At 46.9% G+C, this 26,089-nt stretch overlaps 2 protein-coding genes across 5 annotated transcripts in view; both read right to left on the bottom strand.

The window, feature by feature from the left end:
- Nucleotides 1–16,122, bottom strand: part of ASXL1 (ASXL transcriptional regulator 1) — a 21,390-nt gene extending 5,268 nt beyond the window's left edge. Inside the window, exons 1-11 of one of the 3 annotated variants that reach the window (XM_086853099.1) lie at nucleotides 16,007–16,122; nucleotides 7,954–8,036; nucleotides 4,782–4,890; nucleotides 3,571–3,691; nucleotides 3,402–3,496; nucleotides 2,972–3,065; nucleotides 2,542–2,694; nucleotides 1,961–2,124; nucleotides 1,767–1,863; nucleotides 1,228–1,333; nucleotides 216–831 (exon numbers count right to left, since the gene is read on the bottom strand). In XM_086853099.1, coding sequence (XP_086709225.1) covers nucleotides 216–831; nucleotides 1,228–1,333; nucleotides 1,767–1,863; nucleotides 1,961–2,124; nucleotides 2,542–2,694; nucleotides 2,972–3,065; nucleotides 3,402–3,496; nucleotides 3,571–3,691; nucleotides 4,782–4,890; nucleotides 7,954–8,009 — 1,611 coding nt within the window. In that variant the 5' untranslated portion in view covers nucleotides 8,010–8,036; nucleotides 16,007–16,122. Of the gene's footprint in view, nucleotides 1–215; nucleotides 832–1,227; nucleotides 1,334–1,766; nucleotides 1,864–1,960; nucleotides 2,125–2,541; nucleotides 2,695–2,971; nucleotides 3,066–3,401; nucleotides 3,497–3,570; nucleotides 3,692–4,781; nucleotides 4,891–7,953; nucleotides 8,037–12,670; nucleotides 12,916–16,006 lie in introns of those variants that run through there. The other 2 variants (XM_086853098.1, XM_086853100.1) reach the window with 2 other exon arrangements.
- KIF3B (kinesin family member 3B) lies at nucleotides 14,078–26,089 on the bottom strand. Of its 2 annotated transcripts, none has more exons than XM_086853101.1 (9): nucleotides 25,985–26,089; nucleotides 21,306–22,744; nucleotides 20,636–20,737; nucleotides 19,877–19,999; nucleotides 19,644–19,762; nucleotides 19,302–19,415; nucleotides 18,739–18,844; nucleotides 18,352–18,530; nucleotides 14,078–17,729 (listed from the first exon to the last, which is right to left on the bottom strand). In XM_086853101.1, the coding sequence occupies exons 2-9, from the start codon at nucleotides 22,725–22,727 to the stop codon at nucleotides 17,633–17,635; spliced, it is 2,262 nt and encodes a 753-aa protein (XP_086709227.1). In that variant the 5' UTR covers nucleotides 22,728–22,744; nucleotides 25,985–26,089; the 3' UTR covers nucleotides 14,078–17,632. The 2 variants fall into 2 exon arrangements, with proteins under 2 accessions (XP_086709227.1, XP_023795532.1); XM_023939764.2 differs by lacking the exon at nucleotides 25,985–26,089 and adding an exon at nucleotides 25,555–25,577.

The raw sequence follows: 26,089 nt of genomic DNA, 5'->3' as shown, positions 1-26,089 counted from the left end.
TACCCTGTGCTCTTGCAAAGACCTTGGGATGATTTTCCATTCTTTTCCTGTCTGAATACGACAGCAAACTGTGGCAGTCAGAGGCACTTCACCAGCTCTACCAATGAAACCCTTCGACTCCTTCCCAAGATGGCAACACCTGACATTTTAATAATGTTTTGGTACTACTGAGCACGGCAGCCCTGAGACACAGAAACTCTAAAGCTCTGTCTTACCCGGATGGGTGGGACTTTGGGCTCCTCTTTAGTAGGCTGTGGCTTTTCTGGGTGAACACTTTCAATTGTGTTACGAAAGGACTGACGATCTTCAAGCCGGGGCTTCTTTTCGGGGAAGGACGCGGAGGCAGCCTCCTCAAAGCTTTTCCTTTTCTGCTCCTTGGACTCCTGAGCAGAGTTCTCCTGCGGCAAACTGGGAATTCTGCTGGCAGCTGCCAATGATGGATCTTCTGATTTGCTGTTTGATTTGGAAGTCTCTGGAGAGAGGTTCAGTTCGGTACTCTCTGCCTTCAATCCTGCAGCCGAGGAGCTGCTCAGATCATCTTTCTTCAGCTCTGTCTCAGGCTTTGGCTCTTTATGAAGTGAGGGATCTGGCCCCACAGGAGCAGGCTCTTTGGGAGCCTCTGTGTGCTCAGGTTCCCGCAGTCTGTACAGGCTCCTCCTGGCCCGGCACCGCAGGTCAGCCCGGGAGCGTTTCCGGAAGCGCCCGTCCCTCTGGCGCGTGGCGGGCCCGCGCGGCAGCCTCGCTTCTCCTTTAACAGACAGCTCTGTCCTGTTCTCAGCGTCCTCCTGCACTGAATTCTGTGCCTGGGATTCTTCCTGGGTCAAGCCCAACCTATAAAGCAAACACAAAGCCAGCTAAAATCTAAAGCTCACCCCAATTTCAGTGTTACTGAATAGCGCCAACACAGGCAGAGAGTCATCAAAACCTCATTAACTCACCCTGCAAGGGGAGACCCACACATCCCACATTGCTATCACATGGGATGAGGAAAAAAACTCAAAAATTTGTGATGGAAAATACCATCAACTTTTCTTAGAAACAAAAGAGATGAGCTACAAAATTCTGCTGAACCCAGACAATTCCACCAAGGATTTTCCCAGAGCAACAGCTGGAACAATTCACCCCACAACCTGTGTTTTTCAAGTTTACACTGCATCTGCTCAGGTATCCACTCTGCCACCTGTATAAACATGGATAAAACAGGATAGACATGGTAAAATTCCTCACTTTTGCCCATAGTAGTCCTCGAAGAATTTCTCTTTCCATTGCTCCACTCTCTTTTCTTTTTCCATCTCCTGCCGGATTCGAACTTGCATCTCATGGGTGAATTCACCTACATGGATGCAAGAGATTGGAATTCAGTTCCAAACAAAACTCAATCTCTAAATTCAACCTCTAGTGTTTGAACAGTACAGCAGCTAAATACATGAAAGACAGACCTGCTGTTAACACCCTGCTCCCCATCCCACTCTGCATCCACATGCTGTCTGTAGCTCCAGAAAAAAATCATGTTTTAACAGGCCATCATTTAAGGAAAAAAAAGTTTAGCACTACTTTACAGTTTCACCACTTAATGCTGAAGATCCCATGGCACCAAAAGAAATAATATGTTTGATTTTAAACAAAAAAAGAAGAAAACTTGGGGGCAACATAGCTAGACTTGCAAAGCTGGACTAACTTCCCACTCATTAACTGCAAAAGAAAACTAAAAAGCCTACAAAAAGAGCAGCTATTCCCCAGGCAGTCAGGAAAGCAAAGCCACTCACCATCAGCGAGCCGCTCCCTCCAGCTCTGTGCAGCGTGGGTGAAGAACTCGTTGTTCAGAGCGCTGCCACTGAGGCGCATCAGCCCATCAGCCCCCACCTAGCAGGACAGACCCAGGACAAACAGAACACATCTGCTCCAGCTGTTCCACACTGAAGAGGTAATTAGGGAAGGGAAAATACCTGAGTGCTCATACCTGTCTATCGACTTCAGGCAGGAGGTAAAGCAGCTGCTGCTGGAAGTGTGATGGAAGTGCGTTAAAGGTCCTGGAGTTGATCAGCGCTCGCAGATTTGTGTTGACAAGGATGGAGCCTGGGGTTTCAAAGTCAATATCCTCACCCCTGTTCCGTTTCATTTGCCCTGGAGTTTAAGGACAGGCAAATAAAATTAACATTGTTGTACAAAAGTATTACATCACTATGGGCTGAAATTTGTATCAAACTACAACAGCAAAAGGAGCGAGAGGGATGGTAAAGACTGCGGTGTTTATCATTCAAGATTGTCATTCAAGTGTGAAGAATGACTCTCCAGCACAGTAATTAACAAACACACATCTGGAATTCTGACATGAAGTCACAGTTCTGCCATATTCAGGTACAATTCTCAACGCTGCTCTTCAGACCAGGCAAGCTTTTAAACAACTGTGTCATAACACTCAAGGTGGAAAGCCTGGCTTGTGACCTCAGGTCATCAAATGCCTCCTGGTGCCCTTTTCTCAGATACACGTGGGCTTCACCATCATCAATCACTCTTCTGCCTTTAACCAGGAGCACGTACCAGCCGCGGGCTTTCGGATGCCCCTCAGCAGCTGCGGAGGATCTCTGTTTATCTCTGTCCTACTGCGCAGGCTGGTTTTGCACAGGGCCACAGAGCTGCTGCTGCTGCTGGATGTGCTGCTGCTCTCCCCATCAGCGTGCCTTCCTGTGAAGCCTAAAAGCAAAACATCATCATAAAAACATGCAAAGAACAGTCAGAGCCCAACTGGGAGAGTGGTTTAACAAACAGAAATTCTCTGTTACTAACAAATCTGCTATTACAGGGCATTGCCCAGGTACCAGCTATATTGAGAGAGTTAAACATACACAAAACTCTGCAGTCTCACTCATTCTCAGCAGGTGTTACAGAAATCCTCAGGCAAACACAGATGACTGGGGACTGACTGAGAGAGATGTGTGAGGTCATAAGGAGCCCCCAAAGCCATGCTCACCTGAGGCAGACTCCATGTGTGCCCCATTTACTTTCAGTGGGGTTAACACCACCCGCGGCAGCATCACACCCGTCTTTTTCTTCTGTTTGGTTGTCTGCAGACCAGAGAGAAACCAAAAACAAAGCAAAGGAATGAAGGCATTATAGAAGGGTATAGTAATCTTCTAAGCAGCATGTTCCTCAGTTAAAGAGCGGCCTGGCTCCTCCTAGCTGAATCTTCAAGCAACACTACATTTAGGACTAGCAGAGAATTCAAAATTGTCTTCCCATACATGATCCCTCCCCATCCTGCCACTTCTTGCCCAAGGAGACAGACTTGTAACTCTCTCTGAGGTAGCTGTGCACAAATAGCCCCTGTCATACCACCCCAACAGGAATGAAAACTCCCCTTGAGAGGCTTCATCCTTCCCATTAGTCCCACTTTTTTCTACCTGGGAAGCAGTTCTGTAGCTCTCCCTGGTAGCAGGTCCCTTGCTCTGAGATTCAGTGGAACACGAGGCGTTAGAAGAAGTTTCATCAAGAGACACTGAAAGAGATGAGCCCTCAGTCAGACATAGAAGTAGGTCCTGGAGTTTAAGGTTAATGTCACCAGACACTTACCATCATTGTCACCACTAACAGTGCTGGCTTCATTGGACCCACAGCTTTCTGCATCTGCTGTGTCCTCCAGCTCCTCCCCTTCTGGCACTGACAGGTTCCGGGACCACTGCAAGGCATCTTTCTAGAGGGGAAACAGAACTGGGGTGGCTACAGCCCTCCCTCCCAAATCTACACCAATGGGAGCAGACAGTCAACTGGATATATTTGAACCTTCCATTTTTTTTCCCTATTTTAATCCTTGATGCAGAAAGGTTTTTTAAAATGTATTTGGGCTCACAGCAGAAGTCACCTAAACTAAGAGCATTTCATGGCCCCCTCCTAGACAAGTAATACATATCCAAAATACCAGGTTAACAATAATTAATTTATTAGAAAGGTTCATAATATGTCACAATTTTCTGTAAGCAATGAGTTGGTATTAAAGAGAAGCATCTTACTATGAAAGAACAAGTAGAATCAGAGTGGGCAAACACTAAGACAGCAAGCTTAGGAAACATATTTCCTACTTGTACAATAAAAGCCATTTCAATGCCATCTATTTTCAGCAAAATGTGTTGATTCAACAAGATTTTCTCTCAGCAAAAAAAGATGGAAATTAAATAGCTGAGATCTATCAAGTTGATATTTATCAGGGAATCCAATAGTAAAAAAAAACAATGCAAAAGAAAAGCTCAAGACCAGAAATATTATCAGTATTTAATATTGCTGGAACAATAAACTAAAGAAAGTATTCCAGAAAGATTTAAAGATCTGAGGAAAATACTGATGCTAAAGAACACAAAATGTAGTAGAACACAGAACAAGCAGCCAGAAGAATGGATATATGTTCTCCTATCAAGATTTTACTTGTTGCTACAAGCTGTTGCACCAATTCTTTGGTTGATCATTTTCCCTTATGGCTGGTAGCAAGGGAGTGCACAGGTCTGTTCTGATGAGCAGCCACTTGAGCTGGACACCAGGTATTGCAGTAAGAGGATTCATCTTGCCTGTGCAAGTCAAGAAATAATAGCTGGGGTTTTTTAAAGGAATTTATCATAGACAGCTGACTATAACTGAAAGGTACAAGCTCCAAGGAAATAATGAATTCCAGACCCTCTCTCACATGATGATCTCACTGCTTGTGATGCTCAGTGACAGGGCAACACTCAGCCCTGCACAAGGAGCAGAACTCACCCCTGGGCCCTCAGCTGGGAGCAGAGCTCAGCATTTACCTTGAGTGTGAAAAGGCTGATGCGTCCAGGCAGTTTGTAAAAGAGCCCATCCCCTCCCCGGGAATTGGAGTGGAGCATGGCATTGAGGCAGGCCAGGGGAGATGTGCCACTGCAACAGAGACAGAGAAAGGAGACAGCTTAAGAAATAGATTATCAAGAAAACAGCCTGAAAGATCTGGTTAAATGGGCATCCTTTAGCTGATGAGGGGAACAGAGGTGATGCCAATAACTTTATGGGACAGGCACTTCAGTCAGAACAGTCACTGGTTTCATTCTGACCTGTACATCAAGCCTTGCACATCACAGCAAACAGGAAATGTAAGACCAGTTTTAAAGCTATCCTTGTCTGATTTTACACATTTCTAATTTTTATTACCTGTTTCCTCCTCTTCTCTCCTGGAATTCTTCAGTGTTGGATTGATTTTATAAAACCCCCAGATTTATTCAGCAGTAGAAAGATGTAACACACTGTAGACACGTGTGTTACTGGAATGTCTCTCCAATGTGTCACAGACCAAACTACTTGAGCAGAGTTCAACACATAGGCTCTGATGCTCTCATTTGTTAATTCCTACATAACTCCCTGGTTAAAGCCCCATCCTACACTCACACTGATGGAACTGCCACGTAATATGGTGTTTTCCAGTAAGCCCCACATGTACAGGCAGCAAATTGTCTGGCAGACACATTACAGCACTATCGACTGCATTCCTAGCAAAAGTGAAACTGAAAACTGAACTGAGATAAAATTTCAAAGAAAATCATTCTCAAAATGAAAGCATAGAGCAATTTTTGTTTCCACCTTGTATGTGTTTGGGTTTTGGACACTTCTCCACATGCCACAGCAACAGGCAAAGTTACACTGTATCACTTTTAGATAACGTGAACAAAATTTCCAGCCTTCTGTCCTATTAATACAGTGTTTTCCCCTCTGTGTTTACCAGACACTCTAAGCACACTCACCAGCCACACAGCTCTCTTAAAACAGCAAAGTAATTTTCCCCAAAACAAGAAAAAAACCCAAGCAGTTAAAACTCTGCCAGGAGCTAAATTCAACATGGTGCTGGCTCATGGGAATGTCAGTGTCCCGTGTGGAACATGGCCCTCCCAGCAGAGCAGCATGACCCCCAAACCAGGGAGCCTCACCTCAGAATAGATTCAGAAGGAAAAACATCTCAAGGCACTGAGCTATTTCCTTCAGGAAATGGAGTTTCAGGAAGAGCTTCTATACAAGCACCAGCAAAGCTCACTGCATGTTCAGCCAGGCAGGCTCACTGCCTTTATTCTGCAAACAATCATGCTCTGAAGAAAACAATCTTTTCTTAAAGCAGAGAATTAATGACCAGGGAAGGAAAAGCAGATATCCCAAGGGAAACCACCGAGCTTTAAAGGAATGAGTTAGCTTTGTGGGATTTAACATGACACATGTTCCAAAGTCTGGTCTTTACTTACACACTGTGACGGGGCACTTGTAAAAACTGGGAAAGCACAGTATCATTTATGTGTGTGAAGAGCCCTGCTATTATCTTTGGCAGGGAACAGCCTGTGCACAGAGATCTTCAACTGCCTGCTTAGGTAACAGGACTTCTGTGAGAGAGTTGTAGAAGATTAATTAAAGCAAAGCCTCTCTTATGAAGGTCCTCACTGAAATCTGTCTGAATTCTACTGAAACCACTGCCCATATCCAAACCAGAGAAGATATCAGCAAGCATGACAGAATCATAAAAGTTTGGGTTCCAAGGGACCTTAAAGACCATCTTGTTCCAAATCCCCTGCCATGGGCAGGGACATCTTTCACCAGACAAGGTTGCTCCAAGCCCTGTCCAGCCTGGCCTTGGAAACCTCCAAGGATGGAGCAGCCACAGCTTCTCTGGGCAACCTGTGCCATGATCTCATCACCCTCACAGGGAATTTCTTTCTAGCATCCAATCTAAATCTATCCTACTTCACCTTAAGACCATTGCCCCTTGTCCAATCACTACATGCCCCTGTGAAAAGTCCCTCCTCAGCCTTCTTGTAAGGCCATGGAAGGTGGGTGTTTCAACAGTTCCAAATTCAATGCAGCAGCACACACTAGCCTCATGCCTCTCCAAACAATAGTGGGTCCCACACCCAGCACCTCTGTACATGTCACTGATTTTCACTATTCGAAAAAACCCAGCTGTTTCCTGATTTCACACAAACAAGGAACAGAAACAAGCTAACATTTAGGTCCCATAAGAAATCAGTTTACCTGCTGTAGTTGGGTGAAGTACAGGTTCAGGAAAAGCAAACACCACAGAGAAAAACAGTCCACAGAAACATAGGGAGGGAGAAGCAAGACTAGAAACAATCCTTGCATCTGCGTTTCCCAGAAGTCCATCCCTGGACAGCAGCTTCTCATGTCTCTGGTAGTCAAACTTTCCTTTTTTTTGTTTTTTGTGCCAGGCAGCAGTAACTGAGGCATTTGGACTATCACAGTTACCCACTTTCTTTGAGCTGCAAGACACTCTGTATTTCTACTACTGTCATGGAAACAGATGGAAGCTCACAGGAACTTAACCAAGGAAAGCAGTCACCCGTTTGTATCTTTTCCAAAGCTTTGTATCAAGTTCTTCTCCACATGAAACCCACTCTGAGATGGGCATCTCCACCCTACAGTGTCAAGAGCCACAAGAGTGTGATGTGAGCTGCGCTCTCCTGGTGCTCGAGACAGTGACAGACACTGACTGATAAGTCAGTGACATAGAGATGACTGTCTCTTCTGAAACATAATGTCTGCTCTAGAAATGAAGCATGAGAGGAGATACAACTTACTGTTCTCAAACTCAAGTCACAATAGCAGAAACTGCTGGGAGCTACTTATGTGAGAACCATGCAAGTGAGTGGTAAGTACAACACAATGCAGGGGCCTGATCTGCAAGAGGCATTTATTTCACAATAGATAGATGAAGGGACTCTGTATATTATCAAAAAAATCCAAGAACATCTTCCAGTTATTATCAGTGAAAAAACCCCTCACAATCTGTATATAAATGTCTGTACTGTCATCTGAAATTACCAGGCTGAAAAGAGAAAAAGGGAAGAAAAGTGGGCTGGGGAGATGAGGCAGAACTGTATGAAGCAACACCAGCCTTCATACACTGCCTCCCCCATGCTCCACACTGGTTTAGATAAAATCATCAATACTAACCTCATTTCCTTCAGACCTTCAGCCTCTATGACCTGCAGAATCTGTTTTGGGGTCATAGGAGCATCTGAGTAATTTTCCAGCACCTGAAAAGACAGAAAGACCAAGTGTCATTATGGAATTAGCTTTTGCATTCCTAGAACTACTCCATCAGCTGTAGTTCAGACCCGATAATGTGCTTCTTCAAACTTGATTCACCTGCAAAGACACACAGTAAAATTTCAGGCTACCTCAAGATCCCGGTGAATATGGATCAAAGCCACAAAAGGTTTTGCTTTCACCTCTTTCCTAATTAACTGAAATACAAACATGGAGGAGAAAAAGCAGCAGAATTTGGCCTTGACTCCAGTGGAAGCTTTACCAGACTTCACTACACATTAGATGGAGCTGCTGCCACATAAACCTTCCAAACTGAACAGTGGTCAGTGACCTATAACGATGTAAAACCTCCTCCTACCTTTCCACAAAGCAACCAATATTTTTTGTCACTAAAAGTATTACTGTGCAGCTATACAATCCAATACTCTACCTTCCTCGGATTACTGCATTCATTTCATCTTCACTCCAACCCAGGGAGGGAACCACAAGTTAAGAGTCAGAATTTGTGTCAGAGAAGGACAGAATTCAGAAAAGGACAAAAAAAAATCAGTAAAGGATCTGGGGAAAAAAAAATCTGGAGAGAGACACTAAAAAGATTTAAGAGTGCTTGCCTTTGACATAAAATGAAGAAAATCAGATATTAAAAGCCAACACAATAAATAACAACTCATACTTTAATATATTATATCAAGAATAGAATTGTCACTTATATACAAAGCAGTAAAGAGGTTATTACTTTATTTTTTTTTAAGCCTGTGGAACTGACTGCTCCAAAATGTCTAGAAGGAAGAACTCAAGGATTCAAAGAGAGGACCGGACATTTCTGTGGATAAGAAGATTATCCACATAAACAGGAAACAATGAGCAAAAATAAGCTGCAGTAGATGTAAACCACGCAGTTTCTCTGGGAGCAGATTACCCCACAGCTGCCGACCACGCGCTGGCTCCTGTGCCTTCGCCGGCAGCAGACAGTGCTGCTCTTGGAATGCAAAGGCTCCCAGCTCCACAGACCTGGGGCCACAGGCAAAGAGAGGGTCAGACAGGCACAAGCTGTGGCCTGGAACAGGCATGGAAAGCAGCAACAGGGACTCACTCAAGAACTTTCTGATCATAACCATGGTCTAAATTCCCCCAGCATCACGGCCCCACGATGCACAGCCCTGGTGTCATCTGTCCCCATGTTTTAGGAGTCAGCAGCACCGTGCTGTCTCTCAGTCTGACTTGTGTGGGAAGCCAAAGGAAGGACCCAGATGCCCCATTTCCATCAGCAACCTCTAGAATTGAGTCACTGCAGCAGCCACACCAATGGGACATGAGCAAAACCACCCCAAAGCTGTGCAGGCCAACGTTTGCACCTCAGACCATCTCCACCCTCCACAAGTTACGAAAAACCCAACTGCAGTTTTGCACTTCAACTGTATGTTGGGATAAGGCCAGGTTGGATGGGGCTTAGAGCAGCCTGGACTAGTGGAAGCTGTCCCTGGCCATGGCAGGGGAGTGGAACAAGGTGATCTTTAAGGTCCTTCCCTTCTAAACCTTGATTCTACAAATGGAATTTCTCAAATCATATCCGACCAACAAGTATTTCACAGATGCTTGAAGGTCACAAGCTTCTGAGAATAAGGTAAGAATCTCATGGGGAAGAGAATTAGAGAACTAAACTGAGTTAAAGCCCAATGAAAACACAAAGAGTGTAAAGAAAAATCAAAGCAAGTGATGAGCCATATTCAGAGAGAGTAAACTAATTAAATTCCATACAGCTCCATCACAATTTTTCCTCCCTCCATAGGTTACGAGGTCTCTATGCCTCCCTCCTGAGCTGTCACCCCATCACTCAAAGGCTGCAGACAGCTGACACGGGGAAACTCATTGCTCCCAAGCCCAATGAGATCTGCAAAATACAACACGTCTGTTCCAAAAAATCAGGGAATTATTCAAACCTCTCTCCAGTGACAGACACAGCAAGAGAAGTATGTGGCCTAAAACTGAGCACAAAGGAGCATTTACATATGGATAAAAGAATCTATGCTCAGGGGAACAATTTCCAATCAAGAGCTGTATTAAGTGTACAGAGCACTTAATGGAAGAACTGGAGGAGAGAGGATCCTGCAAGCTGTAGACAGCAAATCCCAATCTCCAGCACTGCCCCTTCTATCCCGCTCCTAACCTGACACTCCAGCACCACATCAGCCTTCCACCCAGAGCTACAATTTCAACATTGTTTATTCCTTACCCTCAAAACAGAATTTTCCCCCCTCTACGTTTTATAGCACTAATAGCTAAGTGTTCCTGTGCCCCTAATTATGGAAGTTTACATCACTTCCTCATTTTACTGGTCATCTAGCTCTGACAGCACTTGTGGGATCCTGCCATGGCTTTGGGCATCCAGATGAACCTTTAAAGGTTTATTTTATAGAACGTGCAGAGTTTTGGCTCTGTAGGAGAAGCAACACTGAAGAACACTTTTGCTTGTGATTCTCAGAAACGTCGAGCAGAATACAAAATACACCAGCACACGTCAGAGAGGGAAATGAAAAGCATTTTGACAGGGAGCATGTGTAAGACTAGTGTGAAATAAAGATCTATTTTTAGTGGATTTACAATCAGTCCTGCAAGCTGGAAGTGCAGCTACGCAACTGTAGGTCTCTTTAAGTGGATAATCTAGTATGAGATCGTTCTATTTCTGGTTCATCAATGGCTCTAAGATGTTGTTGAGGCTTAGACATCTCATGCACCCACTGTGCTCGAGGTCCTGGCCAAAAGACAGGTGAGAGGAACTGTGTGAAGAAATGCCTTTCCTATCACACAAGGGTGATGAGGTGTATTAGGTGACTGCTTTAGAGTCACAGTCCCATGTGCTGCTTTGGGCAGCCTAGAAATACTGATTTTTTTTTTTTCACCTGTCAGAGCACAGGATGTTTGAATGAGCTGACTTTGCGCAAGGTCACATAGCACAGCCTCTGCCCCCAGGGTCACCTAACAGGAAAGCATCCCTGCCATCTGCAGTGACACACCTGGTTCAAAGAACCTGGATACCAAGGAGAAATGCAAGATGGAGAACGAGACCACCAGGCTCCTGCAGTGAAGTTTCACAGTAGCTGCCTTACGCCCTTCTCCAGTTTTTCAAGCAAAGCCACGTGGGTCTAAAATATTATCATTTACACACAAAAGATGATGCAAGTTGATGGAAGTCAGATGCTTGTCTGATTAGGTTTTCTCCTGGCAAGCAGTAAGAAAACACTCTAATAGCCAAAAAAAATCCTACTCAGAAGCACCAAGAGTTATCCTGAACATCCTCAGTACAAGACATGAGCCTCATTGGACTCACCCACACTGTTCCTTCTAAATGTTTACATGCTTTAATGCATAACCTGGGCTGGCAAAACCAAAACAAACACACGCAATAGAAAAAACAAGGAAACAAACCACCCTCAAGCTCTGTAAATCCATTTCTGCAGAAGTCCAGGGGCTACACAAAACACATGTATCCTCACGAGTTGTACACCACTGACAGGGCTATGGGGAGGAACCACAGGACCCATTCACATCCAGGTAGCTGGATCATCCATCCTTACTCCATCCCTGGCACTGCTGCACCTGTGCTGCTGGGTCATCAGGAGAAAGCCAGCTCCTTCCACCCAAATGCCAGACAGCAGCCCCAACACCTCGGCATGCAGCCCTTAAGTCAAACCTCTGACTAGCTCACTGAAAGACACTGATGTTATTTTTCTTTAGATTTCCTACTTCATAACCGAGGTTCAGGATAAATCCAGCTCAAAGGTTTTGCAGAGGGAAGTCACCTTCCTCCTGCCACAAGGGTCCAATGACAGCGGCATTCCCACCGACATCACCAGAGCAGAGCTGGGCTTGGAAGTTGAATCCTTCAACAAGGAGACTCTTTAAGACAAAAGGACTGAGACATCTCCATGAACATGTCTCCTAAAGCCAAAAGCGACAAAATAGGGGCTGATTCGGGGATGTTGAGTCCAGCTGCTGCTCCGGCAGCCCGGCACACGCCACCGGCCCTCGGGCGCTGCCGGTGCACAGAAGGAACCCGCGCCCTCGGTAATTAAATCAGAAACTTTTGACAGAGGCCGTGCCCTCTCCGGAGGCTCCGGCTCCTTCCACGGAACTTTAAAACCATCTCAAAGGAAGAGAAGGAGCGGGAGGGCTCCCGCAGCCCTGCAGGCACGCACTGAACCGCTGCGGGACGGCACCTCCCGCGTCCCATCCCGGGAGCCGCCGCAGCCCCGCCCGGCGGGAGGCGGCGGAGGCCGCTGGGACCCCCGGCGGGCGGGCAGCTCGCCACTGAGGGCCGGGGGCCGCGCTCGCACCGCCCCGGGGCGCATCTCCTTCCCACCGGGCTGAGGAAGAAAAACAACCGTGCAAGAAACCCCGGCCACACGGCCGGTGAGGGAACCGCGGGAAGCCGCGGGACAGGGCGGGGAACCGGCAACACCGCCCGCGCCCTCCAGGCGGACCCGGCCCCCGCTTTTACCCCCTCAAAAGCGATGGCGGCGCCGCCGGCCCCGTTACTCGGGGAGGGGCCGGACGTGGCGGGGAGGCCCTGGGGCACGGCGGAGGCCCCGCACCCCCTCCCTGGACGCCCCCCCGGCCTCACCAGGCGGGCGGCCTCGGCCCACGTGCGCTCCTTCTTCCTCCTCTGCTTCATCTCCTTCATCCTCCTCCTCCTCCTCCTCCTCCCGCGCGGGCGGGCGCGGCGGGCGCGGACCGTTGGGCGCGCGGGCGGCAGGCGGGCGGCGGCGACCGGGGCGGGATGGGCGCGGCGGGCGCGGCGGACGGGGCGCGAGGTGGGGGCGACTCCGGGCGCTACGGGAGGCGGCGGCGGCGGCGGCGGCTCGGGCCCGGCATAACAACGGGGTCAAAGGGCCGGGAGCGGGGCGGGGCGGCGGGGCCCGGCGACGGTGGCCGCGGCGGGACACGGAGGGACCGGAGGGGAGGGACCGGAGGGGCGGGCCTGGGGCTGGTTTGAAGGAAAACAAACCGCAAGGACCGCCGGGAGTTGTAGTCCTAGCGTGGCCTCGGCGCAGCGCCGCTCTGGCCCGCGGACTACACGTCCCGGCGGCCGCTGCGCCGCATGGCGGGAGAGGCCGCTGCCGCCGCATGGCCGCGGATGGGAAGCGGCACCGCCCGGGCCGGGGGCGGCTGCGGGACCGAGCTGGAGCTGAGGCTATTGGTGTTCCAGCATCCCGGTTATCAGTTAGGCTAGAAAAGACCGCTGAGATTAACTACTCCAAGCTATGACCCAACACCACAATGCCCACCAGACCAGGGCACCGAGCGCCACGTCCAGTCATTCCTTAAACACCTCCAGGGATGATGGCTCCATCACCTCCCTGGGCAGCCCATTCCAATACCTAATGACCCTTTCTGTTAAGAAATTCTTCCTGATGTCCAGACTAAACCTCCCCTGGCACACTTTACTGCTGTGTCCTCTTGTCGCTGGTTGGCAGAAGAGCCCGACCCCCATCTGGCTACACCACCTTTCACAGAGGTGTAGAGAGCGGTAAGGTCACCCTGGAGCCTCCTCTTCTCCAGGGTAAACACTCCCCGCTCCTTCAGCCGCTCCTCAAAGGACATGTGCTACAGGCTCTTCCCCGCCTTAATTTCCCTTCTCTGGACATCGTGGTTATGGCCTGAGGCTCCTTCTCCCCATGGTGCCGATAAAAGACTGGTTTAAATCAGCACCCCTTTAAACCACCACCCTTTGCCACTGAAAGCAAAGAATTAGGGAGGCTGGAGACCCACCACGGACTGGGATTCCAGCAGGGTTTCACCAGCAGTTCTGGTTCCCAAGGTGCCACATGCAGGCATCACCACCTTCTACTCATATATACATATGTATACACATATATACATTACAATATTCACTGCAGTTCTACTCATATTTACATTTTTCCACTTAGTTTGTGCAGAGACTTTTTTTTTATGAAAGAAAAATAACACAAGGTTTTGTAAAACATGAAGTCACTGAGCCCTGTCCCAGTTTAACAATGAAAAACACACATTTTGATAGATGCAATAAATCTTATTGACTTTATTACACATTGTATTTTAGGATCACTTTACATTCCTAGACAAAAGAGATGATACAAATAAATATAAGCTGTAAAACTATGGACAGAACTATGGACAGGTTCTTTTTCTACAGATCACCTATGAGAAGGCGGAGGTGGGCGTATCTCAAAGGAGCTGAGAGTTGTCATCGACAGCTGTGCCCATAGAAGGATCCTGGGTCACCTCTTCAAAAAGAAATGGGGCTGGAGAAGGCAGTAAGCACCTGGACCCCAGAGAGTCAACCCCTCACTGCACAGTGCAGCAGGCAGCACCAGTGTTCTCATTTCAGTTCCATCTCTCTAGCTAATTATGGCTTTTGCAGGTTCTCTTTTCCAGTCTGTGTTTGAACACAGCAGGAACAGACCCCCAGGAATTCCACTGAACCGTTTAAAGCCTGGTGCACGTTGCCCAGCACAGACAGGAGAGAGGACAGGTCCAGGTACACAAGTGCCTCACTGAAACTCCAGCACTGTGTTCAGCGAGGACAGACTTACACACCTCAAACTGACTGAACATTGCCTGCTCTGATCTGTATAAGGCACCGGCGCAGCCCCAGGTGCTCTGGCAGAGGTATGTGTTTTAGAAGATTCAAGCAGCATGCAAATATTTTTAAAAAGGCGCTAGACCTAAGTTAAGGATTTAAGAAAGTGCTTTAATTCCTATGCTTCAGTGTCTCGTGGCACTTGCTCCCACAGGCCGACTCCTGCTGCTTGCCACTTTTTTTTTTTTTTTAAAAAAAAAAGATCCCATTATACAGATCAGAGCAAAGACAATTATGTTGAATGCTAAACATTCCTATGAAGAAAAGGTGACGGGGCAAGGCTGTCCCAGGGCCTCTTCCAGGAGTCCAGCTGGATTTCCTGCCTTTGGTTAACCAGCAGGAAGCCCAGATGGTTCAGATAACACCAAAAAAGGGCAAACTCGGCAGGAATGTTTCTTAAAAGCTTCAACCCAGAGCTCAGTATGTTTTGTACAGCTTAAGACAATGTATCTTAATATCAGTGCCACTGAGCATCTGGTGAGGGTTAGGTCCTTTGGAATGAGAATCCAAAAGCTTCTGCAACAGGCCGAGATTGCCCATGAATACACTGACCAAATCTCCACCCAAAGCCCCAATTTACATACAATGACTAAATATGCAGATTTATTCTTTTCCACTCTACTGAGTTTCTTTCACCTTGCTAATGAATTTCTACAGAGTTAAAATCAGAGCCTTTCTGACACTGGCTCATCAGCATGAAAACAGTTTTCCACTGCAGAGTTCCATGGTACCAGCCTTGCCACAAGGGCAGTTTCCAGCATATGAGTTTAATATAGAATAGAATTCCCTATGGAATAGTAGCAACTGAGGAAAAGTGTGCACATGTGCAGACACAGATGTGTCTGTGTATGCATTATTCACATAAAACATGTGTACATAGGTATGTACATACATGTGGTTATATATTGTGCTGCTATTTCAGGGTTTTAAACCTCCCCCCCACCCCAGTTAATTTAAATTCTCTGAGCACTTAAACCATACAATCATCTTTTAAAATCTCCTAGTACAGAAGATTATGTGCTGGAGAGAAAGGAGGAGAAGAGGGAAGAGAAGATGGTGTTATACTATGCAACAAAGCCAGTTAAAAGGCTCTCTGGAAATAAACAGTGCTTTGTAAAAATGAAGATTATGCTGGGTTTCCACTTTCAGGTTGAAAGAAATTGGTCATGTGCCTGCTCTCTCAATTATAAGCAAATCCCTCCTTCCTTCACCAAAACTATTATATATATATATATATGTGTGCATATATGTGTATACATATATTAACCTTGTGGCCTGGGAAAGCAGTCCATGGAATGCAGCAGCCAAGTTGGTGTTTAAGGGGCCCACCTGGCTCACCTGGGCACCGTGCCTGCAGGATGCACAGGTGAGCTGTGCTGAGCACTCAGTTCCTCCTGCTCAGGGGGGTCAGTAGAAAGGAGCTCTCCAGCCTGGATGAAGTCACTCCGTGGACACTTAACGAACACAAGGCAGAGTCCACACATCAGAGCATGTCTACAACCAGGCAAGTCCTCACACACTCACACGTGTCAGTCTGGAGGGAGTCACCAGTGAGGGAAACAGGTAAAAACGTTCACAGGATGACAGCCAAGAGCAACCCGAAAAAGTAACATCCCAAGTCTCAATATACAGTGAACTAAAACTTACAGATGAGCTGTGGGACACTAGACAGGGACACCTTTCTCTGTCCTTAGCGTGGAGTTCCACCTCCCTCTACCCTGCTACACGAGCCTGCTTTAGTCATATGACAGCTTTGTAATGAGACTGTCAAAAGCAGTTCTTCCTCCCTTGTTTTCAAAGTAAAACCCCTGGAATTAACACCAGCTTCCATCACCAGCCTGGGTTAGGTTGGGTTCACTCCCAGCAGGCTCTGACTGGGCTGGGAGGTGCAGAGAGAAAGCTGCTTAACATGGAACAGCTGAGGCACAAGAGGCACTGAATGCTGAACCTCCTTAGACACCAAGGGAAGGGACCAAACTCCCAGGAGTGCTCTCAAAGGCAGCTCCAAGTTCCTGTACTCTGCCCAGCTGAGAGTCTGAGCCTGGCAGGGAGAGCTCTGAACTAGTGCTACATTTTCCATCAAGAGTGGGAGGCATGAGAAAATGGCCATAATTCCATTAAAGATGTCATATGGACACCGGTTTTAAATGCCAGGGGTAAAGATGGAGGCAAGAGAGAGGAGGAAAGCTGTGGAGCTGACAGTGGGATGCAGAGGTCTTCTTTGACAAGGTGGTTCCTGTTGGTAGGGGTGAGGTCTGTAGGTCAACTTAGAGGAGCTCTCACTTATGCCTGTAAACAAAGAAAGGACTTCAGATTCTACTGCATCCTTTCTAGAGACCACAGAGTTGTTTTCAGAACCCTTTTCTGTCCTACAGCCCTATGGGGAGCCACAGCTGTGCGGTGGTGAGGACACGCTGGCCACTGCCATCCTGCCTGTTCAGACCAGTGCCTGAACCCTGGGTGATGAAACCAGTCTCTCCAGCAGGAAGAGGAAGAACCATGCACCTTGCTGAGTTTGAACAGATCCTCTGCTTTTTAGCCTCTTTTGGTTTTCAGTGTGGAGCCGCAGGGTGGTGGTTCTATTGAGATGACTTTCAGCTCTGTCTTCTTAGTGCCCAACAGCCAAAAAGCCCCGTGCAGCAGAGGGCTGGTGCAGGAGGAGGACGGTGATGCTGTGAGGTGATCCCCATGCTTCCCACTGCTCCTAACACACTGTAACGTACCTCATGCATTTTTGATATCCTAACTAAAATCCATTTCCCACAGAGGCCAAATGCTGAATTGCAAGCACAGATCTTGCCACGGCTCAGTGCCCCTGGACTGGCCCGAGTCAGTTAAACAGCAACAAGGCCATCTCCAGGGAAAGGGGCTGGAGGCTGGCCAGGAGCTCTCTCTGCAGGTATGTCCTTGTCTCTGCTCCCAGAAGGTAAAGGCTGTTCCCTCCCTGGAGAGGCGTGGCTGGTTTTATTTTGGAACCAGCCCTCGTGACTGTGGGTAGAGCTGAGAACTGGGGGTGCCCGATCCTGATGCGGATCCCACTGATTTCCTTCCAGTTTTCGGTCTAAAGGAGCAAAGATTAAAATATAAACAAGAGAAGCTCTAACAATGTCACCTCTTACTTTCCAAAATTAATCTGCAAAAAGCTGATTTTTTTTTTTTTTTACCAGAATTATTCTCTAATAAACAGTTTCAACTTCTTCTTCTTCTATCCTATGTCCTACACACTGAAAGAAGGTTGTGGCAAAGCAGGGGCTGGCCTCTTCTCCCAAGTAGCAAGTGACAGACCAAGGTGAAACAGCCTCAAGTTCTACAAGGCGAGGTTGAGGCTGGATATTAGGAAAAATACCTTCACTGCAAGAGTGGTTGAGCCCTGGCACAGGCTGCTCAGGGCAGGAGCAGTATCTCCATCCCCTGTGGCGTTCAAAAAATGAGTAGACATGGCACTTCAAGATAAGGTTTAGTAGCACGGTGGGATTCAGTTGGAGGTTGGACTCAAATCTTAAAGGTCTTTTCCAACTTTAATGATTCTATGTTCCTTTCTCTCTCTGCTTTACCATTACTATGTGTTTTATTGTTATTTACTATGAAGCTCAGCTTCACTCACTGATGAGAAGTGCTGACCAGCAGCAACTGTACTTGCACCTCTCCTGTAGGCCACTCTGCTCAGGGAAAGTTCAACTCACCTGGGTTTTGATTTTTTATTTGAAGTGCTCTCAAAGGTTGAGGCATCCACTTGAATCTCATCTTCTTCCTGCAGAGCTGCTTCCAGAGCTGCCTGAACCTTGGGAGCGATGGCTGGACCTTCATAGTTCCTTGTCGTCCGGCTGGGCCCGTCCAGTTCCAGTAACACGATGTTCTCTGCCTGAGACAGGAAAAGCAGAATCAAAGTCTCCATGTTTTCACACAAACTGTTATTCTGCCCTACAGAAATTTAATCTGAAGTACTTCATAAATGCATGCAGGACACTACAAATTTACATCTCAAAGAAGAACACACAATCCCCTCTGGAATTCACATTCCCCTGATCAGGAGGGTGAAGAGACAAAGGTTCAACCACATCTGGGCTTACCCTGTACCGAGCCTCTGTATGATTCAGCATGGATGTCTTGGCATGTTGGCTCAGGGGCCTTTTGTACCCCACAGCAGATACTGGTCTTTTCATCATCTGCTGGTTACTAGAAAAAAACAGAGTCTCAGGCTGTTATACCCTAAAACCAAAGGCTCCTCTTGGAGTTTATGAGCTACAACATCTGTAAATTCCATGCAGAAATCTGTTTCAACACAGCAGAAACCACCCAGGCTGCATTTGTAGGAGCAGAAAAGAAATATGATAGGAATGCACTGCTATTTTAAGGGTGAATGCACTATTACATGTATTTTACATATATTTATTGGGTTTGCCTATCAGAAAAGTCATAACCTCTCAAGAATTCTCCTAACTGTACATTCCTATTTTATAGCACCTATTAAGAGGAATAAATTGTTTCATTTTATTTTATTTTATTATGCATCAAGAAGCTGTGAACTCTAGAGGGCCAGTTTAAATCCCCAGTTCAATCCCTCTTTTGTTCTTGAGAGCTAGAGGGTTTCCTGTGACCTGTAATCCCATCCCAAGAGCACAAGTACACTCACTCCAGACGGGTTATGGGATGTAGTTTCCAGTTGTCTTCCTCTTCATCAAAGAATGATCTGTTCATGATCTTATTCTTTTCTTCCAAGGGAATAAAGTTTTCAATAATCAGGTGCCTACATGCAACCACCAAAATGAGAAATATACAAGAAACTTAATTAGCAATGACTTTCCTCACTGCTCTTCTCCCATTGATGTAATAAAACCCTGGAAAAGGAGGAATGGTTTAGTTTTCTCATGGTTAAATCTTATTCCACAATTATGTGCAAGGCAGTCCCTCCACTCCCTGCCCCGAGGAACCCTCTGTTACAGTTAATAGCAGGCAATGGTGTGATGGGACTTACTTTAGCTTTAGTTCCCTGGTGAGTTCATTCTGGGTCTGTTCCATTTCCTGGCGCCCTTTGATATGCTCTTCTTGGAGATCATGGATCTCTGCCTTCACAGCTTGCAGCTTGGAAAATAACTGGAGCACACAACAAGAGCCAAAACCCGTCACTTGCCAAAGCTCCTCTCACTTTCACATGCAAGTTGATTTTTTTTTCCCAGCCTGGTAGGCAGGGAATCATTTTCTTTTTACCTTTTTGAGTTTTTTGGTCTTTATGTCCACCTCTTGCTGAAGAGAACTATAGGTCTCCTTCAGCTCTAGCGTTTCCTCATCCCGACTTTCCATCTGTTGCTGGATTTCTCGCTCCCGACGTTTCTGAAGAATGTGACAATATGGCATCAAAGACCACAATTACCCTGTCACCTCCAGCTGACACACATGATACCAATGCTCAGGATGCGTTTCCTTCCCTGCCTTCCAATTCTTCCTATCTCTTGCCATAGAAATACCAAAAACTCTTGTTAATTCTTATTTGTCCTAATTTTGCTATTAAGATCAGATAATGTGAACAAGGCTCAAGCTGCATCTAAAGGAATCAGATGTTATTTTTAGATTATTTTTCTCTTTCCTTATTATCAGTTTGTACTGGTTATTGTATTTAAGAATCACCAACAGAATTTGCATAACAGAAAATAAACTTTTAGCAGGGTAAAGACCCCTTCCTTGAGCTAAAGGCTGAACTGGTACTGTCAGAGGTCTTACAAATATTGCTTCACTAAAAAACAGCTCCAATCAAGATAGGAGGTAAATCTTTACCATGAAGAGGTAGAAGAAAACTATTATTAACCTTCTTTACGTATTTCAAATAACTACAAATATGACACAAGCCCTTCCCCCTTCTTTTCAACAAATGATTGCCATTAAACCAGTTTTAGGGTTAACCCTGGGAAAACTTTCTAGTAACTTCCCTGATACAATATTATACAAAATAACAGCTCTCCTTCCTTGTACCTGTTCTGCAATTTCCTGTCGTTTCTGTTCCAGGATTTTCTGCTGTTCATTTGTGTGATCCACAATATTTTTTCCTCCCACCAGCAGCTTGCTTTCCATTGTCTGAAATGAAAAAACAGGTTCAGAAGTTTCTCTCAGTGACCACAGAGGGTAACGTTCTCTTCTACGGACACAACTTCTTCAGGGCAGCTCCCTTATTTAACCTTCTCTTTCAAGGCAGCTGCTACAGGAATCACTGTTTCTTAAAATTCCTATAAAACTGTGGGATTAATGCTACAGCAACTTGTTTAGAATACACCACTGCAATGTGTGGCAAAGCTGGAGAACCAAAATGTGTGCCCCCCTGTAAATAACCTGTTAATGAACTGTGACAGAAGGGAACATTTTTAGTGCCACAGCTTGTGAAAAGATGCATTGTCTTTTATTGTGCCAATTGCTTAAGATCAGCACATAAGAACAATGAAGCAACTCATGAATAATGAAATACGTAATTAATGGTGGAAATTTCAACTTCTGGCTAGAAGTAGTTTATTTTAAAATCTTCTCACCTAAACAAAAATCACTATCCTGGAAACTTCCTGTGACATATCTTTCCAAACTGGGAAACCCTTTCTTTTCCCCACAGCCTAAGGAAATTGCTTTCAAAGAGTATGACAAGGAAGAATTCTACCTTGATTTTAGCACTCAGCATCTCTGTTGCTTCTTTCTCTCGCTTCAGGTCCTCCATTTTCTTCTCCTTCTCTTTCAGCAGCCTCATCTTTTCTTCTGCTACCAAGCTGTGATCCTCCACTATAGCTTTCTTCTCAATCTCCAGCTTTTCTTGTTGCTCCCTCCAATAGTCATCTTTGTCATCTCCTTCATCCTCACCCTCTTCAGTGTCCTCCTCCTCTTCCCCACCCTCCCTCCTCCTTTCCCTCCTCTTTCTTTTGCCAATAGACCGTTTTTCCAACTGTGCCTTGAGTCGAGCAATCTCTTCCTGGAATTCCCGCAGCAGAGCTTCCTTAGGATCCTCATTCACTTGTGGCTTGTTCTTGATGTTTTTGGCACGGTTGGCGTATCTCAGTGTGGTCAGTGTCTCCTCTACATTGTAAGAGGCAGGGCCTATATTGGCCACCATCACAGTTTTGGCATTGCCACCTAACGAGTCCTGCAGTAGCCTGGTCAGCTTGGAGTCCCGGTACGGAATGTGCGTGCTTTTGCCATCTACCAGGGCAGAGATAACGTTGCCCAAAGCTGAGAGGGAGAGATTGATTTTAGTGGCTTCCTTCAGCCTTTCTCCCTGTGCTCCAGTCTTTGCTTGCCGCTCGCTGCCTGCCAGGTCGACCAGGTTGAGCTTCCCAACACGGATGTGGTTCTCTCCATCCAGTCCCAACTCGCTGCACTCAATTGTGATCTGGAAAATGGCGTGAGATCGAGAGCTGTGCTCGTTCATGTTGGTGGCACCAACGGAGCGGTTCTGGTTTCCCAAATTCATGATGTGCTCTATCTCTTTGACACTTTTTGTAACAATGGTGGTCAAATCCTTAACAAAAACCCCTGTGTCTGGTCTCTCTTTCAACTCCAGCCGCTTGGACTGATCCTTTGATAACAAGTCTCTGATTTCTTCTTGGTATATTTCCAAATATGACGCTCTAACTAAGTATTGCTGATTTTGAGATCTAGAGATGTGGGTGAAGATGTGGTCAAATGAATTGGGGATGACCCCTCTCTTTTCAGGATCACCACGCACCCCTTCCATCGTATATGTTTTTCCTGTCCCAGTCTGCCCATAGGCAAAGATTGTCCCATTAAACCCTTGAAGAACAGAGTCCACGAGAGGTCTGAAGGTCTCATCGTAGAGTTCGACCTGCTTGGAATTCCAGTCATACACAGCATCAAAGGTGAACGTTTTAGGCAGTTCATGAGATGATCCCCGTGGATTCTTCACTGAGACCTGCCCTAACTTGACATCCACATTGACGACTTTCTCGTAGGAAGCGGTTTTCTCTTTGCTGTTCATGGGCCGGCAGCGCACGACCACCCGCACGGACTCGGAGCTCTTTGACTTAGACATGACGGCGGGGCTGCGGCTGCTGTGATCCTGTTGGTGCATGATCCCGTGCTACAAACCTGAAACCAAAACAAAGCAGGAATGTCTGAAGGCAGTTTTCTGCAGGGGACAGCTTTTCACAAAGCCAAAGACTTGCCTCATCAATTTGAGCAGCATTTTTCATTCATTAAGTTGCAAGGGATTTTGAAGAACTAAAATAACGTACAACATGAAAACCCTCTAAAGGCCTGACCTGAGACAGAATTATTTTACCAAAGGCTGTGCATCAAATGGTATAATTTTTACAAGCTCTGCTATAAAAACTCATCATCAGATCACATCCTTACAGTTGGTAAAGATCCTTTTTTTGACCCTTAAAAATAATAATAAGCCTTTTTAAACTATTCATAAAAAAAGAATACTTTGCCATTCATTTTCTTTGCAGTCAGGCCTTTTGCTTTAAATCTCCCATTTTGAGAATCTAGTACAGCCTTGCTCTCTCTGGAGCACAAGTCTGCTTTTATATTTTCTTTTGGCAATATACTTTTATCAGGATTCCCCACAAAAGCCAGCCCTGCTCAGCTACACTGACCTACTGACATCACTCCTGCTCTGGTGTTCCAACTGCACCAGGTTTACAGGATTCACCATCAGCCTAAAGCCATGTTGCATAAACCCAGATCACAGATCCAATTTGTTCATGGCTCTGGGTAGAGAGGGAGGACACACTGGTGCCTCCTCCAGTCATCAGCAAGATGAGCTGCCATTAAAATGGAGCAAAAAGCCTGCGTCCCTAAACTGCTAAAGCAGCCCCTGCTAAAGCCTCACACAGCAGATCTCAATGGCACAATTTGAGGAACACCATGCAATTTCTAATAACCTCTTTTATTTCTAAAATATCTTCCAAGAAGAGCCCTGAGGTCCTTCTGCCAACTAGAACTAAGTGTAAAACTAATACACACAGGGAACCCCAGGTAGGGCTGGCACAGGTTCAGTGTGGCCTCCTTGGGATGGGCTCACTGTTCCCTTTCCAGCTGGATCAGCAGGAAACAGGGATTTTTGTCTAATTGTTTTTTACTTGATAATTGCATATCTCAGGAGAGCTTCTCCAACATGGTGGCAGAGAACTTCAGGGCCAGAGCTAGTGGATGGGAAAGGAAGCACAATACCAATATACAGACAGTCAGACTGGCAAGAAGTAAAACAGAATTAAGAGATAAATATGGTTAAGAATTGTACAGAAACTCAATATGGCCTTGGGAATTTCCTTGGGTCTGTGGGGGAAAACTCTTTGCTCTCTCATTCTTTCCATAAAAGCACTGAAGTAGACACCCATTCAGAATTCACTCTACACCCTGCACAGTGAGTTCAAACTGTTACAGGAATTTTGGGTAGCTACTGAATAAAACCATTTCCCTCCTAACTGACAGCTCTAGATAAAGGTGACCTTCCTGTCTGACCAGCAACAGCAACCACGAATTCTGGAGCACAAACACAGAAAGAATAAGTGAAACGAGGACAAATCTTGGCAGAATCACAAAGAACAACTCTCCCTCTTTTCATCCTGAGGAATTGTATACATTAACACACGCTTCCCCTTCCACAGCTCTGAGAGACATTCCAGTAATTCAAGTTCACAAGAGAATTTTCTGACAAGGTCACATGACAACCACTGTGTCACGTATCTGCATGTTCACACTGGCAAATACTCGAATTAGGCACGAGTTCTGACATGGAGAACATGGATTTATTTTATATATTGAATATCTAAAATACTATTCTGATGAGAAGTGCTGCTTTTGTAAGCAACTATGACAAATATTAAATGATTGGTCTTGCCAGAGGTACACTTTGAACAAAAATCATGTTGCACATTTGCTGCTCTTTTGGGTGTACCTCCTCACCATCAGCTTTCGACACCTTTCCCCACTTCACTTGCAAGTCTCTTTTTATAGTCACAAACAACTGATTTTACCCTTGATTCGGGCTATATTCATAACAACACATCACGAATCATCTCCAATTATTTTAGCTACTGCAGTGAAGTTTACTGGAAGCATAACAAATTATGGTTCTTCTCAGATTTATCCAAGTGTGTAACTGGAAAATGAAAGCAATTAGCTAGCAGTGTTTGTATTCCCCAGAAACTCCAGGGCAATATTTGAGCTGCCAGAGTGGCTGGACATGAATGGCCAGAAAGCTGGGAATGCTGCAGTGCCATCCACTTCTCCATCAAAGATGGGAATTTTTAAATGAAATTAGTTCAGCTTAAAGTGACCTGGGCCAGGTCCCTGCAAGTCGAGGTTGAGATGGATGCACTTGCAAATGTGCCCCTGGTGACCAAGAGGGGAAGATGGGCAGAAATTGAAACATTTTTATTTATTTTAGTCAACACAAGGTTATGCCTGAAAAAATGAGCAATGCCACAACCTGAATACAGGCTGGGGCAACCACTTTTCCTCAGAAACTTCCAGGATTGGGAGGTGCTGTCCTGCATAGCTGTGCCCCAGGCATTGTGCTCACCCCAGCCACCTGCCCTGACAGGTGATGTCCTGAGGCTGCTCTGCTCCCTTGTCTTAAACATCTCTGAAAGATTTTCTTGGAACTGCCCAAAACCTTCCCTTGCATCTCTGCACATCCCGAGGTACCACTCAAAACATTCCATTGCTTCTCGCCATTCAAATCTTTCAAATATTTGTGGTTTCATAATGTCACGGTTGAGTTGTGTCTCTCCCTCCGTCCCAAGCCAAGCCACCCTTTGTGCTGCTGTTTTCCTCTCGCCTCCCTGCCAGAGGCTCCGCAGGCCGGGCACGAATCCCGCTGCTGCCGCTGGAGCCGGGCCGCCGGTGCCACCTGTGCCACGGTCAGCCGCGATTTCACTCGTTGTCACCTGTGGCCACGTCTGTCACCGCCGTCGCTTCAGCACGGCCCCCCAGGGGTGTTCCCTCCCCCGGGCAGCCGAGACCGCGGGCTCGTTCGCGGATTCACCCGAGCATCACCCACCGCCCTCGCGGCCGCGACACCGGGCACTGCAGGGACAGCGGAGAGGGGGAAGGACCGTGGGGGAAAAGCGCCGGCAGCGGGGGACACCGACCCGAACGGGGCCACCCGGCCGCGCCATCGCCCCCGCAGCCCGGCCGCGGGCGGGTCCCGCCGCCTCCCGCGCTCGCTGTCCCGGCCGTGCCCGCGCCTGGCACCGGGGGGCGGCCGGGGGGCAGCGGGGGCTGCCAGCGGCCCGCGGTGTGCCAGCCCGGGGGAGGGGGGTGTTGGGGATGCTCGGGGCGGGGTGCGGGCGCGGTGCGGGGCCGGGCCGGACTCACCTGCGCCGTCACCATGGAGCCGCTCGGCCGCTCCTCCCGCGGGCCCGGAAGCGGCGCGGCCGCTCCGCCCGCCCGTGACGCGCTTCCCTGGCAACGGGCGCGCCC

The sequence above is a fragment of the Cyanistes caeruleus genome, chromosome 16, assembly GCF_971803275.1.
Source record: "Cyanistes caeruleus chromosome 16, bCyaCae1.hap1.1, whole genome shotgun sequence".
Taxonomy (NCBI): domain Eukaryota; kingdom Metazoa; phylum Chordata; class Aves; order Passeriformes; family Paridae; genus Cyanistes; species Cyanistes caeruleus.
The sequence above is the reverse complement of the archived record's forward strand: the minus strand, read 5'-3'. Positions and strand labels throughout refer to the sequence as shown.

Coding starts and splice junctions, on each gene's coding strand:
- KIF3B (XM_086853101.1), bottom strand. CDS start 22,727: ATGCACCAACAGGATCACAGCAGCCGCAGCCCCGCCGTCATGTCTAAG. Junction 20,000..20,635: donor GACAGGAAATTGCAGAACAG/GTACAAGGAAGG, acceptor CACATTCTTCAG/AAACGTCGGGAGCGAGAAAT. Junction 19,416..19,643: donor ACCAGGGAACTAAAGCTAAA/GTAAGTCCCATC, acceptor GGTTGCATGTAG/GCACCTGATTATTGAAAACT.